Source organism: Setaria italica, chromosome II (assembly GCF_000263155.2).
Source record: "Setaria italica strain Yugu1 chromosome II, Setaria_italica_v2.0, whole genome shotgun sequence".
Classification (NCBI taxonomy): Eukaryota; Viridiplantae; Streptophyta; class Magnoliopsida; order Poales; family Poaceae; genus Setaria; species Setaria italica.
In genome coordinates, this window is record NC_028451.1 from 38,254,979 (window position 1) to 38,279,046 (window position 24,068).

The 24,068-nt window shown below is 44.6% G+C and overlaps 3 protein-coding genes across 4 annotated transcripts; 2 read left to right on the forward strand and 1 right to left on the reverse strand.

Annotated features, from left to right (window-relative positions):
* The first annotated feature begins 5,559 nt into the window (after positions 1-5,559).
* On the forward strand, positions 5,560-6,878 carry LOC101768612 (pentatricopeptide repeat-containing protein At4g01400, mitochondrial). The gene has a single exon (XM_004957400.3). It carries the CDS (start codon positions 5,560-5,562, stop codon positions 6,763-6,765), a length of 1,206 nt encoding a protein of 401 aa, XP_004957457.1. The 3' UTR covers positions 6,766-6,878.
* A 1,966-nt stretch (positions 6,879-8,844) lies between these two features.
* LOC101767929 lies at positions 8,845-15,374 on the forward strand. 2 transcript variants are annotated; one of them, XM_004957398.4, is made up of 15 exons: positions 8,845-9,314; positions 10,166-10,299; positions 10,413-10,565; positions 10,647-10,758; positions 10,860-11,196; positions 11,390-11,603; positions 11,707-11,796; positions 12,004-12,259; positions 12,383-12,495; positions 13,173-13,271; positions 13,356-13,403; positions 13,479-13,589; positions 13,690-13,780; positions 13,872-13,978; positions 15,074-15,374. In XM_004957398.4, exons 1-14 carry the CDS (start codon positions 9,059-9,061, stop codon positions 13,976-13,978), a joined length of 2,121 nt encoding a protein of 706 aa, XP_004957455.1. In that variant the 5' UTR covers positions 8,845-9,058; the 3' UTR covers positions 15,074-15,374. The 2 variants fall into 2 exon arrangements, with proteins under 2 accessions (XP_004957455.1, XP_004957456.1); XM_004957399.3 differs by lacking the exons at positions 8,845-9,314; positions 15,074-15,374 and having other exon boundaries at positions 10,172-10,312; positions 13,872-14,234.
* Positions 15,375-18,957: 3,583 nt separating this feature from the next.
* LOC101769017 (protein ODORANT1) lies at positions 18,958-23,906 on the reverse strand. The gene is made up of 2 exons (XM_004957401.4): positions 23,312-23,906; positions 18,958-20,005 (listed from the first exon to the last, which is right to left on the reverse strand). Exons 1-2 carry the CDS (start codon positions 23,572-23,574, stop codon positions 19,432-19,434), a joined length of 837 nt encoding a protein of 278 aa, XP_004957458.1. The 5' UTR covers positions 23,575-23,906; the 3' UTR covers positions 18,958-19,431.
* Between the last annotated feature and the right edge of the window lie 162 nt (positions 23,907-24,068).

The window sequence follows — 24,068 nt, forward strand, 5'->3', positions numbered from 1 at the left end:
CCGTTGTGGTATGGTACCCGACTGCCTTTCGCTTGGGCTGCAAGTTGCGGCAATTTCAGAATTCAGACCAACAGGTCGAGATGGGGATGTATCACCATCATGGTTCATCATGCGTCTCCGAGAACTAGCCTACCTGATTTCTGCGAGATCTCGCCGAGCGATGGGTCGTCGGAAAGGAGGGGCGCACAGCGCCTTCACGTGGCTCGGCATGGACTTTGTCGTTCTGATCTGTGTTCCTGAATTGACCGTGAACATCGTTTTTGCTTGCTGTTGGCGTGGCCCTGACACTGCAGTTCGAGAATATCCGATTCAGATGACCACCGGCGCGGTCGAGGCGGGGCGTTGCCGTCGGCGTACGTGGGCGCGCGCTTGCGCTGCGCAGATATTTTCCCCTAACGGACGCAAATATCTTCCGATCCGCGCTTTAGGCGGCAGGGGGCGTGTACGCTTCTGGACGGGTCGATTGGTGGCCGGGCTCTCGCCGGACGTCGCCGTCGTGGGAAGAACGTAGTAGAAGGCTAGAAGCCGAGGCCCCCTCTCTACTTTTCCAGCTCGGCGGGGTCGTCGTGCCGTGCGAACGCGGAACATTCTCAAGGGGGGAAGAGCGCGCGCGGGGGGAGAAAAAGGAAAGGTGATCCGATCCGACCGCAGATCAGAGGGAAAAAGAGAGCGAAACGAGAGGCGGAGCTGCGTCGGGCAGCCCGGCTGGCTGGCCGGGTCACCACCACACCAGCTCGCGATCCGCGCGTCCTCGGCGGAAACGTGGAGGCGCCGAGGGGGATTTGTTAATCACAGGTGCTCACGGGGCTAGTGCTTAACCACAAACAATTCAGCATATCTCCGGAGATAGATACGCGACGCGACGAGGAGCGAAAAATATCTTCGCGGTTGAGCCTGGGCGCCCGTTGACAAGTAGTAAGCCGTGGATACTCGCGATCGCGAGGAAATATCTCCGGGCTCCGGAGGCAGATAGTTTCGTAATATCCGGCGCCAGGGCTGGCCTACCCCGCCTATTGGCGTCTGGAGTTTTACGAGCCTAACCGATATGATTGCAGCGTCGCACTCAGTGACCCTCGCTCGGTTCGTGCAGCATCGCCGCATGGTTGCCTACTTGGCTGGCCAGCAGCTGCTCCCACTCCTTTACCGGTTAGCAGATGCCATCTTTCCGGAATTCTGATTGATGTGGCTGTGAGCTCTTGTAGACACGATCTGACTCGTGTAAAGATCGAGTTTTAAATTTGCCTCGACCTCGAGGAATTCAGAACTAGATGGTCTGCAAAGTGGTTATTGGAAGAAACTGGTATCGGTTCGATCTTGGCAGGCTCTGGTTTTCTCGCTTGTTTGTTGTGTACCTATCCCGATCAAATAAATACTCACGGGCACGAACAACATTCACGCACGCGTACAATGTATCGATCACCGATCCAACTTAATCAAAATAATCCCGGTAGTCCACGATGATTAATCCCGGTAGTCTGCGGTATGCACCTCGAGCATCGCCTAGGAACAACTCGCACACCGTATTTGCATTATGACAACCATCACAAGGAAATATATGAGAGCAAATTTCTAATTCTTGTTTACAAGTCTTAATCATCTTAGAAATTATAAATAACATATAAGCACCAGAATACGAGAGTTTCACCAATTAAAGTGAGGTTCTTGATAACTTAGATTTAGCTTAGGTCTAGGTGGCTATCCTATCATTTTTTTCTTAGATTGAGAGTTAAATCATAGCAGAAGATATAAAGTAATATGGTGCAACAATGATGTCCCTGCCCATAAGACACCTCCTGCACAAGTTTAGAGTGACTTCCACCATTCATTCACTTTGCCGACTCTGACAGGATGAACGTGGCAAAACACTCTCACAAGAAAACCCTGCAAAACAACTTAACAACAGCACCGTAAGTATATTATGTACTTGCGGGACTTATCCATAATACTATACATTTGGTGGATGTATGAGGCTTGTCAAGTTTTATCATTAAACTATAAAATGCGAGCATAATTTATCAAGTGAATAAGCAAAAGACATGACATCTACTTTCTATATCAAGCACCAATACAATTGCATTAGTAGTAAAGCGATCATGTAGTCATGAGCCCAATCTTCCATAAGCTCTTCACGAAACTCTATGTTAAAGTCCAAGTACATGAGCATGCTCTTTGACTGGGAGCAGCTATTGCAATAGATTATAACCTTGTGTACAATTTTTCCCACACGAGGCGCAAAGACCAACGACCATACCCTTAGCGTAGGATAAGTGTTGATTCATACCCCCGACCGTTCACGTACCCACACCCGGCTATGAACGAACGGCCGGAAATGTATAGATGCACCGAACACGGCCGATCACACTTCATCACATCCCGCGTCGAATCCGGTCAAGGCAAGGTACGACTTATGCTACTTGGCTTACCATTCCCATATTAAGTATGTGGTTTGTACGGAATAGTGCTCAAGTATCACAGCAATAACGATCGGACCTTAACCAACTCAAGCAAGCCTATGCCACTTGGATTCCACTTTCAACATGGCCCTAACATACTTGCTCAAGTCTCGCATCATCATTCATGTTGCTCATCTTTTATGCTTTCTCAAGCATAATTAAGCAAACATCCAAATTCTCGTGAGTGGTGGTGACATTGCCACCCCTCAACTTCTACCGAGAACTAAGCATGACTAAGCAAATATATCGAGATTTCTAGCATCCATACTTGCTCTAAATAAGTTGATCTAATTCCAAGAGTTGACATGTCTAGTAGGTTCTACACATTGCATGTGTTTAGATAGAGCTAAACTCATGCACAACCATTAATAAATAATAGCTTTCACATTTAGAAAATAGAGTTGAGATATATAGGTGCCTGCCTGAGATTGGTTCTCCAAGAACGCAACACTCCGGGACGTCGTTACTATAAATGCATAGGCGTATGAGATGCAATGACTCATGAGAAGTAAAGGCTAAGATGATTTCAGGTCATGAAGCAAGCAATCAAAGGTTAGAAGTAGGGCACACAAGCACAACATAGAGAGAAGGCACTAAAATAATAAGCCATACACGTGCATATAACATTTTAAGATAAGGGGTAGTATAAGAAGGTTATTAACACTAGTTGTGCTACTTTTTTAGTTGCCATATGAATTATCATATAATTAAATTGTTACAACATAAAGCATCAATTGGAGTATTTCTTGATTGTTATCAATATTAAATAATTGATAATGCTCAAGTAAGCTAGCTAGTAACACTAGTTAACCAACATTAGACAATTCATGAATTAATGACAAGCTGTAGTATCACATCTGAAATAGGATTAAAAATATAACTTTCTAAATGAGAAGCTATTTAATCTTGTTACACTTACTAAAGCAAGCATTATTATTCTAGTAGTTTATAATATGGAGGTTTCTAATCACAAAAGCATAGCACGTTTATTTAGAAAATTGCAAACTATATAAATACATGACTACTTCCAGAGTGTTACCCATATTATACAATATATAAGAGTCCACCGCAAAACTAGATTCTTAATTTTGGAACACATATGTACTTATTGTGCATTACTAATTGACTAGGTTTAAACAAACATAGCCACAACTGTACCAATCTACACATGATTCATGCAAACAAACACTTCTACTAGATGATACATGTCATAAGAAAACTAGCAAAGTTGGTTTCATAATTTTTAGGCTAATAGAGAAGTAATCGTATTTTTAACATCTCATACATAGCAATACAAATCTTAGGATACTATGAGTGCATAGAAGAATGTAAACATATTTACCATATCAGTACATCAATTCAAAGCATCTAATATAAAGTAGAACACTTAAATCCTACACAAGACATAGTTTTATTCACGTTTTACTTCAGTGGCAGAAGTTCCCGAAAATGGCATTGCCGATGAGTCCGGTGACCGAGTCCCGAAAATGGCATTGCCGATGAGTCCGGTGACCGATTGCAGTTGGGTTTGATCCTAGAGCTTTCTTAGGTGATGGAGATTTAGTTTTAGGTCATAGCAATGACATGCACGGAGGTTTGGATGACATGCGACATCAGTGGAGATAAGCTTACATGAAGGTTAATGGAGGAGCTTCCATTGAAGGAGAAAGGAGGGGAAAACCATAGAGGAACCTCACCAAGGATGAGGAAGGATGATTCAGAAAGCTGCAAGTTGTAGTAGAGCAGTGACGGAGGAGATCGGGCTTGAACTTGCTTCACCGGAGTTGCGGAAGAAGAACTCGAAGAACAACTCGATGCAGGCTGACTTGCGTGGGGGAGGTCAACGTGGAGGACGGGGAGCTCATCCCTGGCCTGGCCAAGGCCAGCTCCTGTCTGGGGCGACGGCGTAGGCGAGCAGGAGGAGGAGGAGCAGCGGCACGGGAAAAGAACGAGAGTGAGGGAGAGAGAGAATGGGAAGGGGAAGCTCAGGAGTTTTGTGGGGAGGGGACGGACGGCCTGGGCACCGTCACGGCATGCAGGCGATGGAAAACATGCACGTGGCTTGGAAAACGGACAGCACATCACGGTGTTAGGCGATTTTGACAAGAAAAAACGGCGGCTACGGAGATTCCGAACAATTTTGCGGAGATTCCGGAAGCTACAGAGTTTTCCGTAGAAAGTTACAGAGTTTCCGTAGCTCTCCCAGAGAAGAGAAAACTATGAAGAATCCGCAAAAACTACTAGATACTTCGTAAAAACTTGCAGAAATTCCGCAAACTTTTGTGGAAACTCCGCATAAAACATCAACAATAACTAATCTGAGAGTTCTGGATGGATTTCTTAAGATTTAAAGGAAGAACAAGTTGTCGGGATCGAAACAAAACAAAGTGAACTCATTAAACATGACGATTCAAATTGGACCACCTAGAGATCTCCAAAAATCATAAAATAAATCAAAGAGGTAGTACAAAACAAGGGCAACCCATTTTGCTCATAACTGGCATCATAGCTATTGTAGGTTTGAAATGAAAATTCTTTCCGGAAGGCTATTTTGGAGTTTTTAGGTAAGCTGTATGGCCTTACGACGGTCTCTAAGAATCCGGGAGAAGTTACCTAAATTGATGTTTGGAGAAGTACTAATTTATCAAGTCATCTTCGAACATAGGTTTAATGGTAGAAATCTAAGTTCATTCACAAGCTACATGCCAAACATCAGGTTTTTAAATAAATTTCAAATTCAATGGTAAATCAATTAGGGTCAAAAGATGCAATGATACTATAAGATGATGTTACATACAATTTCGATATCGGAGGCGTAGGTTTACAAGCTTTCGTTTCGTCGGACAATACAAAATGAAAGTACTGCTACGAAGACGAAGCAAATTTGCTTGTAAAACAATAGCATCGCATCGCACGCAGCCCGATTATACGAAGCCCGGTATCGCCGCAGAACGGTCTATAGAGCCTGGAACCAAAGAGTCCCACAAACGTCTTGGTCCACTTTCAGCCTGGCCCATACTGCCACCAACCAAAAAGTCCAGAACCCAAATCTGTTTCCCGACACCAGTACGCTATTGCCAGCCCAAGCCGCCATACAGCCACACCGATGCTCCCATCGCCGCCGGCGATCTCGCCGGCGCGGCTGCACAAGCTGGTGACCTTGCAGCCGGACCCGCTCCTCGCACTGGAGCTCGTCACCTTCACCTCCCCGACTACCACTCCACACCCTGCCACGCTCCACTCTCTCTTGCTCCGCCTCGCCCGCCGCCGGGACCACCTACCCCACGCGCTAGCGCTCCTCCGCCGCCTCCCATCCCCGCCGTCCCCGCGCCTCCTGCTCCCGCTCCTCCTCGCAGTGCTCTGCCTCCGCCGGCCGCCTCAACTCTTCCTCTCCACCTTCAACTCCCTCTTTGTCTCCGGCCCCAGCCCCCTGCCGCTCCACCCAGAGGTCCTTATTCGCCTCCTTGGCGTACTCTCCTCCACTGCCTCCCACTTCCCATCCGCACTCCACCTCCTCCGCCTCGTCTCCTCGCGGCTACCCCTCCCCGCGCCACTCGTCCTCGCCTCCCACAACCTGCTAATCGAGGCCGCCACTCGCTCCGGCCACGTCGCCGTTTCACTATCCCTCTTCCACCGTCTCCGCTCACTCCATGTATCCCCCGACGCCGACACCTACCGCATCCTTACCCAGTCGCTCTGCCGCAAGGCCCAGGTCCGCACTGCGGCTACACTGCTCGACGAAATGCTGCACAGGGGCATCCCTGCTGATCCGCTGGCGTACACCACCGTGCTGAACGCCCTCTGCCGCAAGAAGCAGCTCCGAGAGGCATACCGCCTGCTTTGTCTCATGCGAGGCCGTGGAGTTTCCCCAGACATTGTGCATTACAACACGGTCATTGTTGGAATGTGCCGCGAGGGGCGGCCACTGGATGCCTGCAAGGTTGTTGGTGATATGGTTGACAGTGGATGCACACCGAATGCAGCGACATATGCAACATTGGTAAATGGGCTGTGCGTAAGCGGATTGTACGAAAAGGCGGAGGCGTACCTGGTGGATATGGTGGGTAAAGGGCTTGTGCCTCATTTTTCTTTGTTTCATTCAGTTATCAAGGGCTACTGTGGAGTTGGGAAAGTAGAGGAGGCTGCACAAATCATGACTTGGATGCTTGATCTTGGAGTGACTCCGCATGTTGAGAGCTGGAGTTCAGTGATCAGATGTGTTTGTAATGACGAGGATTGTGTTGAGGCAGTATTGTTGCAGTTGGTGACAGGAAGGCGGCATGGTTCAAGCACAAGCAGTACCTTAAAATGATGTCATGTGACGAGGTGCAAAACAAACAATTGAGCTTCAATTTCTGGTGGATATAAAGAAACAGTTCTACAAGAAAATAGCAGTAGATATTGCAAAATCTGGAGAGCACAATCATTTTTCTCACTTAAATTGCTGTCTTGATGGTTAGCTTCAGATAAGGTATGCCATCCCCTGATAAGCGATAATATGGATCATATAGCACGGGTAAAGCCTAATTAGTACTATGTAGTGCCATTGGGTTTTAGCACATTCCTATAGTTCTAACTTCCATGAAAGACAATTTCTCGATCTTGTTTAGTTGTTTTATTTGGCACTTTCATTAGCTCTTTTGCACCGAAGTGTTTGTGCTCCTTTGTGTGGAGTGCAGCAACATCGATATATTGTCTAAGTCCTAACACATCTATTGCCCAATTTTCTATTACCCAGATAAAGCTTTTAGTGCATCTGAGTTGGAGAGTGGAGACATGTTGACTTCTCAGATATGAATCCTCATTGGCTTCCGGCGAGTGTGGGTTTGGCATTAGAAACTGACAGAAGGATCAGCCATCGAGGAGATAACACAACAACAATACTTCCCATTGATGCACCAAGAGTGTAAGAGATTTTAAGCATGGGGCTCCAGCTGCTGCTGATTCGTTGAAGTGAAGTTTCATCGTATTATTAGAATTAGAATTAGAAAGAAACTTGTACATGTTCTCTCTGAGAAACAAAACATGCATTTGTCAGCAGGAAATCTATTCATCAACATTCACTTCTTGGGGGAGGGGTGGACATTACATGAGCATGTTAATTTATTTTTCTTGTGAATAACCATGACTTGTCAGTCGTGAGATCTGCAAAGTTGTATGGAGTTTAAGCTTCAGGGAAGAGATGTTGCCAAGCAGTGGAGGCCTGCTGGTCAGGACCAGGAGAAAGCTGTTGCAAGCTGCTTCCATAATGATAGTTTGCTGAATCATATTATGGTTGCTGGAAAGAGTACATAAAGCAAAATAGTTGTGGTTAATTCCATGGTTGCGGAGTAAAAACATAATGGTTCAAGGAGAGCTGACGGCAATTTTGTGACTTATTTTGCTCGAAAAAAATTTGTGACTTATGACTGATTCTCAAATGATGATATCTTGTGTGGTAACATTGTAACAATGCTTCAATTCGGTATCCGAAGCTCGTAGCTGTCAGTAAGCTAAACTATTGAAGAATGAGTTCTACTCCGTTCGCCTAAAAAATTTTTATATGTGTTATCTCTCAATCACTTTCTGCCACCGTCGGATTTCGATTCAACGGTCAGGATCCACGCCCTCTTCAGTCGTATCCTTTTCCGTCGCACGCGGTCTTCGTCTTCCTCTCACCCGCTGCCAGCCCGGCCCCCCGCCTCGCTAGCGCGGTCCCTGCACCGGCAAGGCCCACCGTTGACCCTCCACCTCTCACTGCTCTCCCTCCTCCTCCGCCGATGGTTGCTCGCTCCCGCCTCTGCCGCCGTCCTGCCCGTCTTTGGCGGCGGGGCTACCGAATCTGCTGCCGCCGTCTCAACTGCTCCCGCGCTAACCCATCACTGGCGCTTGCCCCTGTCGTGTCCATCGCCCAGCCGGGGGTCCTTCGCCGCCCAACTTCGGTGGCGTCCGCCGCCTCGAAGCCTCCTCTAGGCCCGCAAACCACAGGTAACCCCACCCCAACCCCAAACTCGGAAACCGAACCATTGCCGGAGCTGGGGGAGAACACCCAGAAAACGTGATCGAAAGAAACTTGAGCATTTCAGCTCTAGCAAATTAAAAACAAATGAGTTCTACTCCGTACAAGATTGATGCTACAAAACTGGGGCTCCTGCAATCTCGCATTTCATTTTGGCTCAATCCTGTGAATGCATTGCACTGAGTTGTTGCTCTCTGCACCAGGGTGATTTTCCCAAATCCAAGGAGATTAACCGTTTCCTGCAGATTTCAGGGTTCCAGTGAATTTACCAATGCCTGAATTTACCAGTGGTTCCAGGGACACAGATACGAACGTTTTCTTCGCCGCTATTCTTCTACGCGGCGTAGCCCAGCGACCCTGACCTCGCTGTTCTGTCGCGCCTTTCCCCTGCGCTCTGCTGCGGTTGCTGGCTTGCTGCGGAAGCCCCACTGCTCCGGGCCACAGTGGCCGCTGCCCTCGGCCACAGAAAATTCACGACGCCTCCGAGCAGCCGCCCTCCGCCACAATTTCGCCATGGGCGCGCCCTAGCCCCGCCCTTCTTATCCCGCTGTTCCCCGCCTATGGCTTCTGCTGCTGCTGCCGCTGACGCCGCCGCGCTGCCGCTCCCATGGCTCTCCTCGCGCTCCGTCTCGGGCCGCTTCTCCCAGCCCCGCCCCACCGCCGTCGGGGCCTCCGGAACCGGTGCCAGGGCCGGATCGTCGCCTCCAATGCCACCACCCCCGTGAGGGACGGGGGCGCGGCCGCGGTGGTGTGGTTCAAGCATGATCTCCGCATCGACGACCACCCGGGCCTCACCGCCGCCGTCGCGGAGCCGCGGCGCCCCGTCGTGCCGCTCTACGTCTTCGACCGACGCATCCTCGCAGGTATGTTGCCAGTTGCTTCCTTGCTGGTGTTGGTGCTACCCGTCCGATCCGTGTTGACTCTTGAGGAATGGGATTTGGGAATAGTGCGCGTGGCGTGATCGATGCAATGCCTTCGTGTTTGTGTGGTAGTTTGACCGACTGCTCGTCCGTGCTAGTACTTCTGTACCGTCTCTGGTGCGTCCAGCGTTGTGGCAGCTGGGCCTGGGGGTCTGATCGCTGAGCTGTTGCCACATTGGTGCCGAAGATGAAGTTGAACACTGAGCATTGTGTCTGCTGCTAACTCGAAATAATAAATCCGGATTGTTTGCGCCTCACTGCGGGACTCGTTAGTTGCCGCTTATTGTGCGCTTCCTGGTTTTTGGGAGGAGTATCCTCACCCAAATCAGGGCCATGAGTTACTGTCCATATTGGGCCACAACTTAAGGCAGTAGCCAGTAGGACTGCATGCAACCTCACTCGTTTATTTCAGCGATGATTGGTCTAGATTTCCTGCTACAGTAGGATTGGTACAATGATTTGGCGCAGGATATTCGCACAGTTATTCGCTACTGTATTTTCTTTTGGGATTGGCTTGTGCTGTTGGATTTAGATTGATGGTTGGTAGTGCAATTGCTAAGTTGCAGTCGCACTACAGACTGCATAGGAACCGGATCCAGCTTTTATAGGACGTTTGAAACTCTTCTGTTTGCTGCTTTTCAAATAGTTAGGTTGGCAGAATAAGCATGGTGTTGTTAGTGACTTATTAGTCACCAGCCCTGCTTCTGCACTGTTAAAATTAGTAGTATTACTCATACCAGTTAGTAAAACACATTGACAGTAAGCATTTATATAATTTCCCCCATCACTCGCAGGTTATTCAGATAAAATGCTGGAACTGCTGCTATTTGCTCTGAAAGATCTTAAGATGGCATTGAAGTCCCAAGAGTCTGATCTGCTCATAGGCTTGGGAAATGCTGAAGATGTTGTGCTGAAGCTTGTGAATGAGGTCACTATGCAAGGTTTATGTTATGAATTAAGCTTAAGAGTTTGCACGTAGGTTCACATCTAGCTATCTAACATGTGTAATCTGTGGTTGCATGCACTGGTGGAACATAACAGGTACAAGCAGGTCTTATTTTTACAGAAGAGGAAGTTGAATATAGAGTGCGCAGTGTTCTGGTCAATGTTGAATCATCTTTATCTAATGGGTCATTCTCATGGGGAAGCCCTCCCAAGATAGTGGCTTGGAGTGCCCCATTGTATGGCTATAAGGTAGTTTAGTTACAGCCTCTCCTGTTATCCTCTAATAACTAAATGTGTACTTGCTGATAGCTGAAGTAATCGTCATATTAGAATTTGAAAGAAGTATCGACGTCACATGACCAATTTTTGAAGACAAAACTACCAGTGGCCACACCTCTTGCTGCCGCCACTTTGCCTGCTCTAAATTTGGAGTTAGACACAGGTGCACTTCAATTCTATTCGTTCTGTATTGTATGTTATTTTACTCATTTCTTTGAACATTGTGGTGGTTCCATTTAGTCACTATAACTATTTCCTATTCAGGTTTTCTACCCACCCTGGAAGAATTAAAAGGTTTCCTGAAAGACAGTAGAACACCAAAGGATAATTGGGTTCCTCTTAAGAACACGTCTGCACGATCTATTCTAAAAAAGACTCTCAGTCAAAGAAAGATCAAAAGTAACACTACATTAAGCACCAGCAATGGCGAAGACATAGAGGATTTCACCATGGATTCTGGTACATCAGGAAGGAGAATAATGAATTCAATGTTTGCATCAGAAAACTCACTTGAAGTTAGGGGTGGAACAGATATTACTTTGGATGCCTTGGCCGCCTACCTAAGATACCTGGAAGGCACAGGAAATGCTAGTTGGCAAGAGTATGTATGACCAACTAATTTTTTCCTTCAATCTAATTACAAATATTATATTATCCATACCCATGGTGTGCTTTCACTGGAAATGCTGCCAAGGTCACCACTTTATTTTCCATTTTATGCATGTAATGCAGTCACTGATATTATATTAATTCTTAGAGTTTTCATTGCTGATCTGATTTAACTCTATATCCAGGTTGCATGATAAATTACGCTTAGCTGAAACCAGAGATGGTGCCTCATTCTACACCTTGTTTGGCCCTGCAATTCAACTTGGAGTCATATCCAGGAGGAAAGCTTATAATGATACTATTCAATACGAGAAAGATCGCAATGCTGGTTTTCTATCACCATTTGGGTACTCAACACCTACAGTGAAAGCAGCAGTTGATGCTATATGTTCGATGGAGGTATTATTGTTTTACATCTTTTCTATCTTGTTTCCAATGCCATACCTTTGCTCCATACCAGAACTTTCTTTTGCCTGTAACAATCTATTTGTTTACATGGCAGTGGTATTGGCTCTTGGCATCGAAATCCCAAGTATCTGTCGGGGGAAATTATCCTATAAGAATTTGGAGATGGAAGGGTTATCTTGTACAGGTATTCTTCTTACTTTCCTGTGCTTATGCATCTAAATTTGTCTATGCACACAACTTTATTTATGTCGGCTGGCGCAAAATGCAAATTCCTTATTTCGACCATTTTTTTACAGTATACTTTTCTGTGCTAAGTGTCCAAATTTATCTATGCACACAACTTTATTTATGTTGGTTTCCGCAAATTCGTTATTTCAACCCTTCTCTGCAGTACACCTTTGTTGGCAACGAAGGTCCAGCTGCTCTTCTTGTGCACGGCTTTGGAGCTTTCCTGGAGCATTTTCGTGACAATATAGACAACATTGCTGATATGGGCCAGCGCGTTTGGGCAATTACTCTTGTTGGGTTTGGGAAATCAGAGAAACCAAATGTCAACTATTCAGAACTTTTCTGGTCAGAGTTACTGAGAGACTTTATTATTGATGTTGTGAGGGAGCCTGTTCATCTTGTTGGCAACTCTATTGGAGGTACATGAATTATATTTTAAAATTACTATACAGATGATGGGACATTCATTTCTTGCACAGCACAATATTGGTGAAGTTATAACACAATCCTGATGAAGTCATTCTCATCCTCCAATATCTCAGGCTATATCTGTGCTATTGCTGCTGGTTTATGGCCTTCTCTTGCAAAGTCTCTGGTTCTTTTAAACACAGCTGGTTCAGTTGTTCCAAATTACTCCTTCGTCCCATTGAGTGAAGTAAGGCAACCAATCTTCTTCATCCTATTTATTGTTATGCTTTCTGATTTACTTCTTCTCTGCTGTATGATATTGACAATTCAGTCATACCATGGTTTTATTACAAAACCAAAAATCAATATTTTATGATATTAATTTGCTGAGCTAATAGATTTATGCATGTGGCTGTCTCGTACATTTTCATGTCCCTGTTGGCTGCAAATGAGATAAAATTGTCCCCTACGAATTGAATTGGTGGGCGGGAAATTTTAATAATCGGTATTCAGGAGCGTTTGTGAGCGCTTCACCTTGAGCTTCAGCTAATCAGTTGTAGGGGGGGGGGGGGGGGGGTACTAGTACTCTAGACAGATTAACAATGTTTTTTACCAAATTAATCACTGTTGCTCCGTAGAAACTGCCAACAAAGGGGGGCCACGACCTTTTTGGTCTGCACTATCCTCCGCCCTATGGATACAAAACTGTAGAATCATTTGTAACACTGAAGTGAATCTAGGTGAGGCTTATATTTTGGTGGTCAAGACTCAAGATACATATGATGCTTGCCTTTAAAGAATCGTTCTCAGAAATGATCATTTGAAGTAGTAGAAAACACACAATCTCTGACATTGAACTCTTGTATCTGAAATATATTGTTGTTGCAAACTAAACTCAGTGCTAGTAAATGCAAACACCTGCAGGAAAAACAAACATCATGGCTTTCCAAGTTGCAGGCACAGCTTCTTTTGCTCTTCTTGAGATCAAGAGTAGAAGGCATTCTTAAAGAATATTATCCTACAGTACGTATACTATGAAGTCACTTTTATATTTTCTTTCAATTCAACAGTACCTTTCATTCCTGTGTAATACCATTTCATGTTTAGAGAACGGAACGGGTGGACAAGCCACTTGTGGACCAGATTATAAGAGCTGTATCCTCATATTGCACAGTATAGTTGGCATACATTTAACAGTCTTTAGAAAGTTTCCTTGACAAATAAATCCAGTCTTATGATCCTGGTGCTGCAACAGTTCTTGAGAGTGTATTCAACTTCAATCTTTCAATTCCTCTTAACTTCTTATTTGATTCTTTTGGAGGAAAAATATTAGTTATCCAGGTATGTACCTAATACCATGGACAAATTACACTATTGCCATTGGTGTTTGTTAATGTGTGGGAGGTTAATTTTATTTTTATTTGCTTTCTTTGAAACAAAGGGTATGAAAGATCCCCTTACAAAATCTGAGGCATTTGTTACCATGCTCCGAGAGCATTGCAGCAAGGTTCAAATCAGAGAGTTGAACGCAGGTACCCCCCTCAATCCTAATGTTTTTGCTGATTTCCTTTTAAAGAGTTTTGCAGTTCATTATATTTATCTTTTCATGGTGAATTTAAACAGGTCATGCTCCACATGATGAAGTTCCAGATGAAGTAAATACCTTACTGTTTGAATGGATGAAACAGATTGAAGTAAAACCAGCCCTGGAGAAGACCAAGGCAATATAGGTAACATTTAGAATTCTGGAAGTAAAACCAGCCCTGGTGAATCCATTGGCTGATTGTTTAACATGACCTTCGGAAGCACTTTGGTAACACCTTTTATCAGTGTCCTGCTAGCAATTATTTAAGTGAACCTGTACATAACTGTGTATGTATACCACTTTTGACTTTTAAGCTTTGCCATCTGGCAGTTAATATTGAGATGAAACATACATGCGATCAAGAGAAGAAATAAAAAATGTTTGTGCATGTTTCTGGGTAAGTTAGCAGATGTGAGATGCAATTTACCGTTGCGGAGAACTTGATATGATTCTTACTTAGGGCCAGTTTGGATAGATGACTAGAGCCAATCTCTATCGATTGGGAAGGAAGATTGGGTCTGGTCCCCTTAATAGTTTGACCCCATTGTGCCAATAATGTTTAATCATGCTACTTTTGTACTTGCATTCGATGTACTAAACTTGTTTTATTGGGACAGCATAGCATCACACAATTAATTATTGTCTTATGCCAATTGGTGCTTTCTCTTGTCCTTTATGTGCAAATTTCTTAAGAGAAGCTAACTGTAATCACCTCATCCAACTATTCTCCTGCAAGGTGAGTTGTTGGAGCTTTTATTGGAGTGCATTAGTACTCATTTGTTGCAGTACTGAATAAGATGGAAGCCCTAACCCTCCATATTTGGTCTTGGTTCAAAGTTCAAACCTGGAACCAAAGCAAGTGGATGCCTGGATCCACATAAGACTTGAGCAAAACTTCTGCATCAGCACATGCGATATGTTTGATGCAAAATATTACAAGTGACATGTTTTAGTTCCCACTATCCAAGTTGGTCGTGTTAATCAGAAGACACTGGATTGCATGTAGAGAAACCAGTTTGGTGTCGAAGTTTGGCAATGCTCCCGTCCTCGCTTGCATTATCTTTTTCTTTTTTGTGTGAAATTACAGGTCCATTCTCAACTCTTGTGGGACTAGCAGCTCATGCGTTTCATTTTGGATCTAGGTCCAATGATGTTTTGATATGTTCTTTAATGATCGAAGCCTTCGCATGGTATATTTTTACTCCGTCTTCCGTACTGAACTATCCTTGTTTGTACCAAGGCATCTTTCTCGGCACTGGAGCTGGTGGTTTCATCATCCTGAGTATGCATTACATCAGTTCGGCAACTTCAGCACCATTCAACGCGATCTGCCACCAATCACCGGTGTCTCCATCCTTTTGCAAGGTCATGAAACGGCACTGTCACTTTGGTCACCTTCTTCAGCAAAAAGAACTCGAGCATTACCGCTCCGGGACAACGACCCGCCACACTGTTCTCCGGTGATGTCACCTCATGACAGGCATGCATCACAATTGCCGTCACTGTTTTTTCCCCACCCTTTTAAGTCCGTTTGGCAACCAGCTGTTAAAGTTTAACACCCGTCACATCGGATGTTTGGATGCTAATTAGGAGTATTAAATATAGACTAATTACAAAACTAATTGCACGGATGGAGTATAATTCGCGAGACGAATCTATTAAGCCTAATTAGTCCATGATTTGACAATATGGTGCTACAGTAACCATTTGCTAATGATGGATTAATTAGGCTTAATAGATTCGTCTCGTGAATTAACACAGGGTTCTGCAATTAGTTTTATAATTAGCTCATGTTTAGTTCTCCTAATTAGCATCCGAACATCCGATGTGACACTGTTAAAGTTTAACACCTCGTATCCAAACACCCCCTTTGCTTTGCTGCCCAATATTCAGTGGCTTTCATGGAGCAAAGCAGCAGTGCTTACACCAGTCATAAGCCCTGGTATGTATGATTATATGCTGCCTCATTTCGCAATACTTTATTTGGTGGCCATCTGAAAAATCTTTGGGAGCGCAGAGACACCATCAACGAGGCCATAAAACAAAGCTCTGATTGGGATCACCCAACCAACCCACCTTATCTATTCAGCAAGCTTTCGCCAGGGCCCTTGTCCTGGTTTTCACCAAATCTGACGGTGACGCTCCCAGTCCATGGCCTCCTCCAAAGGATGTCAAGTTGCAGGTGACCATGTCATCTCAACAAGCTAACGATAGGCCCTGAGATCACTTGCACTCGCCCATGGCCACTACTTGGAGGGCCAGTACTCCTGCCTCCCCCCGTCTTGCTCGCTCTACAAGCCTCCTCGGAATTGTTAATGATTCAGTTGCTGTCACCCGTGTCCCGTTGGTCCAATCAGTCCGGGATGTTACAGGATATAGCTCATGCGCCACCAGCTGCTGCGCCCTTGCCCCTGTCTGCCTCAAGCCATGTGCGCCCTCGTGCTGCTGGATTTCTTGGCGAGTTCTTACGCTAGCGCCTCGCGTACCGACGTGTGTAGGCGCAGATTGGGCGAATAAATCCGGGCAAATGCGCTGCCGGATTGTGAAACTTCTGGAGCTCTTCCGCGATACACACTACTATATTAGGGCAGACCTTTAAAAGAAAGAAAGAAAAAGGAAAAACTGAAGCTGATGTTTCAGAAAAATTCAAACAGCAACTGAGCTCGATTCCAAAGGCTACGGTTAGAACACGGGAATTTTTCGCATACTCCATGTGGTCAAACAATTTTGTATGAAACTCTCACATCCCAATTCCTAAAGATATAGGCCCTAAATCCGGAGTTCAGGACACATGCCAATATAATATGCCGTTTTGGTACGAGTATTCGTAGCTACTATGTTGGCTTGAGCAAAAGATACAGGTAAGTAGGTAGGCCAAAGATCAGTATATATCTCAGATTGTGATTCTGTGTCTGATTAGTGTTACTTATTACAAGAGGTTAAAAGGAGTGTCGCTTGCGAAGTTGGTATATGGGGAGACTGTTGCTGTTTGTCCTTTGATGATGATGATGAAGAATGATGCCGCCTAGCTTTGGTATCTTTGTCACGGAAGGGAAACGCACGAAAGCGTAGGTAGGCCATATGACCGCTGAATGTTCAGCAGTTGAAAGTGGCATTTGGTTAGAAAATTGACTAGACGTGTACAACCTGGTGTGTAGGTCAAGGTGCTTGCCGTTCCTCATCATCTACTAATATGCATAAGGAAAAATGTAATTTTAACCCACTTTATTCCATGCTGCCGCATCATTATATTCATGTGGTTTCCTCTTTCCTGAGTTAAGTAAGAACTCAATTCAGAAAATAAATGGGATATGGACGTGTGGTGAAGTTTTTTTTACTCTAGCAGTTGTTACTATCGCAATGATATGGTAGAGCTCACAAGTCTCACCACCTCCTAGTCCTCTGTTTTGCTTCAAATCGAATAAACATATTTTTGTGAACTGAGTGTGACAAGACTGTATATACCTGTTAGTTAACTGAGACACTCCATTCATATTAAAACAATTAACAAATGGTAGGGAAGATTTGTTGCTTGAAGCCACAACACTCAAGGAAGACACCGACTGACTGACTTAGATGTTTCTTTCTCGAGAACCATCTTACAATCATCAGCAGAACGAGTAATTGCTTCCATTGCCTACTGAAAAGAATGTACGTGTGCCTTGGGTGGTTAAATAATTAATTGCTTGTATCTCGAAAATATTTTCATCCTTCTCACTGGATCAAGCTAGCTGCTATAGGAGTAGCAGAAACGAAATTTGCATCGCTTGCACACGTCTATATTAATTACTTGGCATGAATCGAAATCCACGTATCACATATGCATATTAAGACATAGCAGAAACCATAAAGAAGAACACTATCTATCTATGTTGCTAACCACTGAACGTGCAGCATGCATTTTTTCCTTGCATGCAATGGCTTGTAGACCGCTCAGTTTCACACGACACGTCGATTTGCTGCATATGCACGTATTGGCGACATACGTGGATAACATTTGAGCATTCAATTATATGAATTTTTTTTCAATTTATCTGTTCCTTAAAAAGAAGGTTAAGGCGCTAATCGGATGGGATCATTTGAACTGCGAGTTTAACTCGAATGGGTTTTCATTTGGTGGTTGCTAAGCAGTAAGCACCATAGCTGACAGGGACACAGTGGACCAAGCTCAAAGAAAAAAATCTGCGTCAGTTGGTCTAGCTATCCATCACTGTTTCCATCAACTGAAATAATACTTGTATGAATTTCTGGCTCTGCCGCCACTGCCCATTGACGTATGCTGCTAACCTGCATTGTTATGATGATCAGCACCCTAGCTCAGCCGTTTTCTGGAGTTGGTCACTGGAGTCTGCCACCAAAATTTTTAAAATACCCATATTATTACCGGCATAATACGTAGCCAAACCTGCAACTTTGATTAGTCCATAGTCAAGGTGAAGCTTAGCTAGCTAGGTTGGATACATTATACACAAATGGGTCTAATCTATCGACTCTAGAAGGGTTCACCTCATTGTCATGAGTCTCGTCTCCTATCTTTTCAGTTCTTTTTGACCTCCCCGGTAAAATCCATCGCATCTCCGTGACTTTTTACGTTTCACGTCGGGGCGCATCTTTAAATTCATTTTCTTTCCTTTTCGTACGTTTACCCCCTTTCTTTTTTCTGCCGTTGCCCTTTAAATTGTCAAGACTCCTCGAGTAAAAAACGGCGTCTTCATCAACTAGTTCCATGTATACAAGCAACTTTAATTATCTTACCAAACTCAACTACTGCACCGTTGAACTTATGAATAGCTACCTACTCAACCGTTAACACTTAACACTATCTCAACCTAAGAAAACATATAGACTAACTACGGACCAAGAATCTCACCAACTATGAAAAGCAATAAATCCTAAGTGCATTTAAATCTTTGATCACTAACACTTAAGTAAAACACCACATGTGAATGCAATTTGCACATAATTAAGAATGCCTTTCAGTTACAAGGTGCAACTTAACAATACACAATGTATAACCAAATCTACGCTACCTACTCGCACATCTTGATGATACATGCAAACTAAAGATATCAACACCATCCACAACATAAACGATCTACAGACGATCTCAACTGCTCTTCTTCGAGAAGGACCACATGTTTGCTCACTAATTAGTAATTCATGCATTTTGCACACGTACAATGCAAGAATGCCTAGCTAGGTGCAACTTAACAATACATGCGTACACCAGAATATAAACTACACCACCTAATCACCCACCCATTTTGTATATTGCAAGCATGTATGCAGCAGCAAGAAGTTCTACAATAACCTCTCTTTGAGAAGAAACACCTTTCAAGTAACACAAACCCCTTAACCCCAAAGGGATAAAAAGCAACATATATATAGCTAATTCTACACACCTCTCTCTACTACCCCCTCAAATAATGCATCCCAGCCGTTGGTTGGATCGATCAAGGAGAGCAAGAACTCTTGACCACGCACCCTACGATCTGGTCATTTCACTTTTCACAACCTCGATATATGCATGTTTTTTATTACGTATCTACACTGGTAGCAACACAAGCTGATGTCACCATCTTCACCTGCTGCAGCTAGCTAGAACTTTGCTCCGTTTGAGCCGTTGATCATGTAGCCATCGACGACCAAGCTCGAGTCCTCCAATCCAAAATCTTGGTAGTCGAGCAGCCAGTCGGTCGCGCCGTCCCACGGCAACTCCGGGCCGGCGGCGATGCTGCTGAACTCGTCCACGTCGACGCTGCCGGCGGTGAAGTCGAGCCACGGCTCGTCGCCGGTGGGCGGGTCCTCTTCCAGGAGCCACTTCACCAGCGGGTCCTGGTCGTGGCTGCCGCCGCTGCTGCTGCTGCTTCCGCCGGTGCTGACAGTGTTCGTGCTCGATTCCGTCGGGCTGAAACCGTCGGCTGCCAACACGTCCCTGACGACGTCGCTCGCCGGGCTCTGCTGCTTGGTCGCCTCGTCGGACTTGCTTGTTGAGTCAGCGGTGACGACGGAATGCGAGGTTGTGGCCGGGCTGCTGGTCTTCCGGTCGAGGGGCTCGTGCGTGACCGGATCGATGCCCATCTTGATCAGCTTCTTCTTGATGTGGGTGTTCCAGTGGTTCTTGATCTCGTTGTCAGTCCTGCCCGGTAGCTTGGCAGCAATCTTCGACCATCTGCCAACGAACACGCATAGGAGCAGGAAAAAAAAATTAGTACTACTATACTACTAAGTGTGAGATAATGTAGGTAATGGTAATCTCAAAGATACATGCACATACCATGAATGAATGCATGCATGCCTAATAAGAATGAGAACTAACCGATCGAGTATGCTAACGTGTTGCTAAACTGAAAAAGGAAAGTATGCAAATTCAAAGTAATTAAAGATCATCTAGCTAGTGGCGGTTTAACTAAGTAAACATTATTGGAGCTTTTGCTTTTGAAAACATTTTTCCTAAAAAATACCATTAACCAATATATGTGCCAATCGTTTTCACGAGCAGCACAGAATTATTTAATCATGGAAATCTGAGGGAGGTATCAGTGTGTGATATCGACCTGCGGCCTCCACGTGATTTTCTACCTAAAGTTTCCTATATTCGCATGCTTTACACTGCTGTGGAAATTAAATTGCAATAATGGTGAATCATCACTTGCACACACAGATGATTTTGCTTTAAAAGAATATTCTCTGGCCTGAAGAAGTGCGATATGAAAGGTCACAATCTATCTTTCTCTCATCGGTTTCTTTAAGCTATGTGACTGTGAGGAAGAAGCAGCCTTTACAGAGTGACAAAACAACAAAGTGGTTGGTACGTAGAGTGACCTTTACAAGAAAAAAAAAACTTCTAGCTCCTTCCATTTTCCAAAGAGACAAGTGGACCTAAGTGCGATTCTTTTGCGATTTCTGAATCCAACGTGTAGGGTTTATTAGCCACACAAGTCAATGTAGTGGCCAGTGCTCTAGGTTACACATCAAGAAAGTGATCCAGGAAATCTATATGTCCATTGGTGAATTCTCAATGGCTATGGCTCAGCCATATAAGCAAGTTGACAAATTTCCTACATATATGTGCCGGCCATGCGGACCTAGGCTGCATATTATGCTTTTATTACTTTCCTATTTATACATCATAGCGAAGCACTGAAAAAAACACTTCAGTTCATAGAACTCTAATGGATTTTCGTGTAAACGTGATGAACCCTACTATAAACTATTTGATCAAATGTGTGTGTGTGTGTATGCTATCAGATGTTCCATTAGTAGCAATAATTTAGGTCATGGATCTAACATATATGATTTAATTAAATACCATGTTAATTGGCTGAATCACTAAAAGATTTTGTATTTAAACTAAACTTTGAGTTTTCACATAATTGATGAACTTTTAGAAAAATATATGAAATCTTTGAAATGAACCCTTACAAAGTGTACCAACTATGTGCAAGAACTCATCGCAAAAATATTGAAACAATACCATTAAACCGAAGGATGATGAACCATCAGTCCAGCACGAAATGAAAATTTAAAACCACCATTTGCGCAATTCCAATGTACAAATTAATATGTGAAAAATTATTTTAACTGCTACAAGGTTCAGGTCACTTTAAGGAAAAGTATATTAGGGGCTATATTCTAGATTTTGAATTATGAAGTTCTATCTGTGCATTAATGCACTACCTGCATGCACCACCCATCCATTTCTGCGTCTACAACTTTTCAAGATATATATCTACATCAGTTGGTACACGATAGTGATTGGGGACATTGATTCATCTTTACAAAAAGTAAAAAACTATACACTTCATACATGACCATAGTACCATACCATGATACCAAGGACCACAAAGAAACATGTTCACACTGCGCTAATCTCTATTAAGGAGCTAATATCATGTGATGTCTCATGTTTCCTCGTACGATGGCAATAGATCACCAACATCCATGTCATGCTTCTATGCAGAGAGCTTCTTGCTTTTTTTCAAGATAAAATCATGGAACCTTTTTAGAGCACCATATATGTATATAGTTTGACACAACTACTGCAATTAATAATCCAACAATTTCTAGACTCCTAGCTACAAAAATAATCTCGTCCTTACTTTGTGAGCATAGATGAAACACACTCACATGGGCTATTCCCTTCACAAAGGGATTCAATACATGTTTTGCAAAAACTATACAGCACTAAGGAGTATACTAGGGTAAAGATGCAGTAAATTTGTGATGCAAAACAAAACTCTGAAAGTATAGTTAATCATACGCATGGTCATATATGACCATGCGTATATCAAATATTAATCATCCATTAATTTTCCAAAACTAAAGGGCCTAAAGTATTATCACCAGTTTTGCAGGAGAGTTCAAAGCATGTTGTTAGTGACAATATTACATGGTCATATGCATGCAACTCCTCTTTTGTATATTATTATATATTATTGTCTAAAAGCCTGAAGTTGAGGATAAATCAAATAATGTGTATATAGGAGCAAATTAAATAAAGCTGTAAATTATTCATTAGGAAGCGTCCAAGTTGAAAAATCTCACCTCTTCGTACTACTAATAATTATGCATGCTTAATTTTGTCTCGTCAAAGAGCATCCAACCGGTTGTAGCCTATGTTTCACGCTTTGACAGAGATATCTGAATTTGTGTGATCGATATGCTTGGAAAAATTCCTGTCCTGGTTTTACCAATCAATGGACAGTAGTTCTCCTGCCAATCGAGAGTGTTGACAAGCAACTTGCTTACGTGCAAAGAGTCCACGAGGGTTTCAGTTATTTCTTCGCAAATGATAGGTGACATGCATGTGTACTACTGGTCCCGGTCCTTGGTCAATAATCGATTTAGCTAGTTTACTTTGTTGTTCGGCGTCCACCAACGACGCGCGCGCACAAACGGCCAAAGCAAATCTAACCTTGCGTTTGCGTGCGTAGCATGCGGTAGTTGTCGTCGTACGTGATGAAGGAAAAGCTGCCTCTTTGACCTACGTATATACAGTACATGTACGTATGCCTTACATATGATACATCATGTCATGCGCATGTCATTTTACCAGCTGTATTGTGCTCATCACGTGTGTTGTCTGGCGTGGTTTGCAATCGATCACATATACTACTTCTGTTTTTAAATACAGTATATATAATAATGTTTAGAACAACCAACTTAGTTTAAAAATGAATTAACTTGCTTATAGTAAACATCATATATTTAAAAACAGGGGGAGTGTATATCAATACGCGGGATGAAGTGATATACTACCGAGACAGATATTGTACGTGTTCCCCGTACCTAGCGTGATTATCATACGATACGGTGCACAGCCAAATTAATTCGTACGGTGAATATGAATTCTTCCGTAGCGATGGCACCATGCACACGCATAGAGATTAGAGAGACCGAGAGATCAGACGAATGCATATGCATGCCGTGACGATATATGATGGGCGGATGGATGCATATCGACGACCACGCGCACCTGTTGCCGAGCTTGGCGTGGAGGTCGATGACGACCTGCTCCTCGGCGTCCGTGAGGAGGCCGCGCTTCAGGTCGGGGCGGAGGTAGTTGGTCCAGCGCAGGCGGCAGCTCTTGCCGCAGCGCAGCAGCCCGGCCAGCTTCGGCACCGCGCGCCAGCAGCAATGGCCGTTGCTCAGGATGAAGTTGATCAGCTTCCGGTCCTCCTCCGCCGTCCACGGCCCCCGCTTCACCCCCAGCTTGTCGCAGCACGGCTGCCGCCCCATACCCGAGAAGCCCAAATTTATATATATACTTCGCCGCGGCGCCGCCGGCTACCCGGCCGTCGTCGTCGGAGCAGCTCGCTCCGAGCTAGGCTAGCTACCCGCCGCGCACGGGCGAGAGAGCGAGCTCGCTCACGGCGAGGTCCTGTTAAAAAGGCCTCAGCGCGCGAGCGAGGCCGGCTACCAACAACCTTGTGCTCGACAACCGAGCGATCGCGGTCGCGGCCTTGCCGGGGCAGCAGCAGGCCCAGGTGGTAGACGACGGGCTAACCAAGCATCGGAAGGGAAGGGCCCGAGTGACAGGTGCCTGGCAACTGCTGCAACGAGGGAGGGGGAGAGCGTGCGTGCGTGCGGGGGGTGCTTTTATAGTTCCCTTGTCGAAGCCTGCTGCCCGTTCCTTTTATCTGTTGGCGACGGCGACGGAGCACAAGTGCAGAGAGGAAAGAAGAGGGGGGCAGGGCCGTGCCCACAAGAGGGGGGGGGGCCTAGGGCTAGTA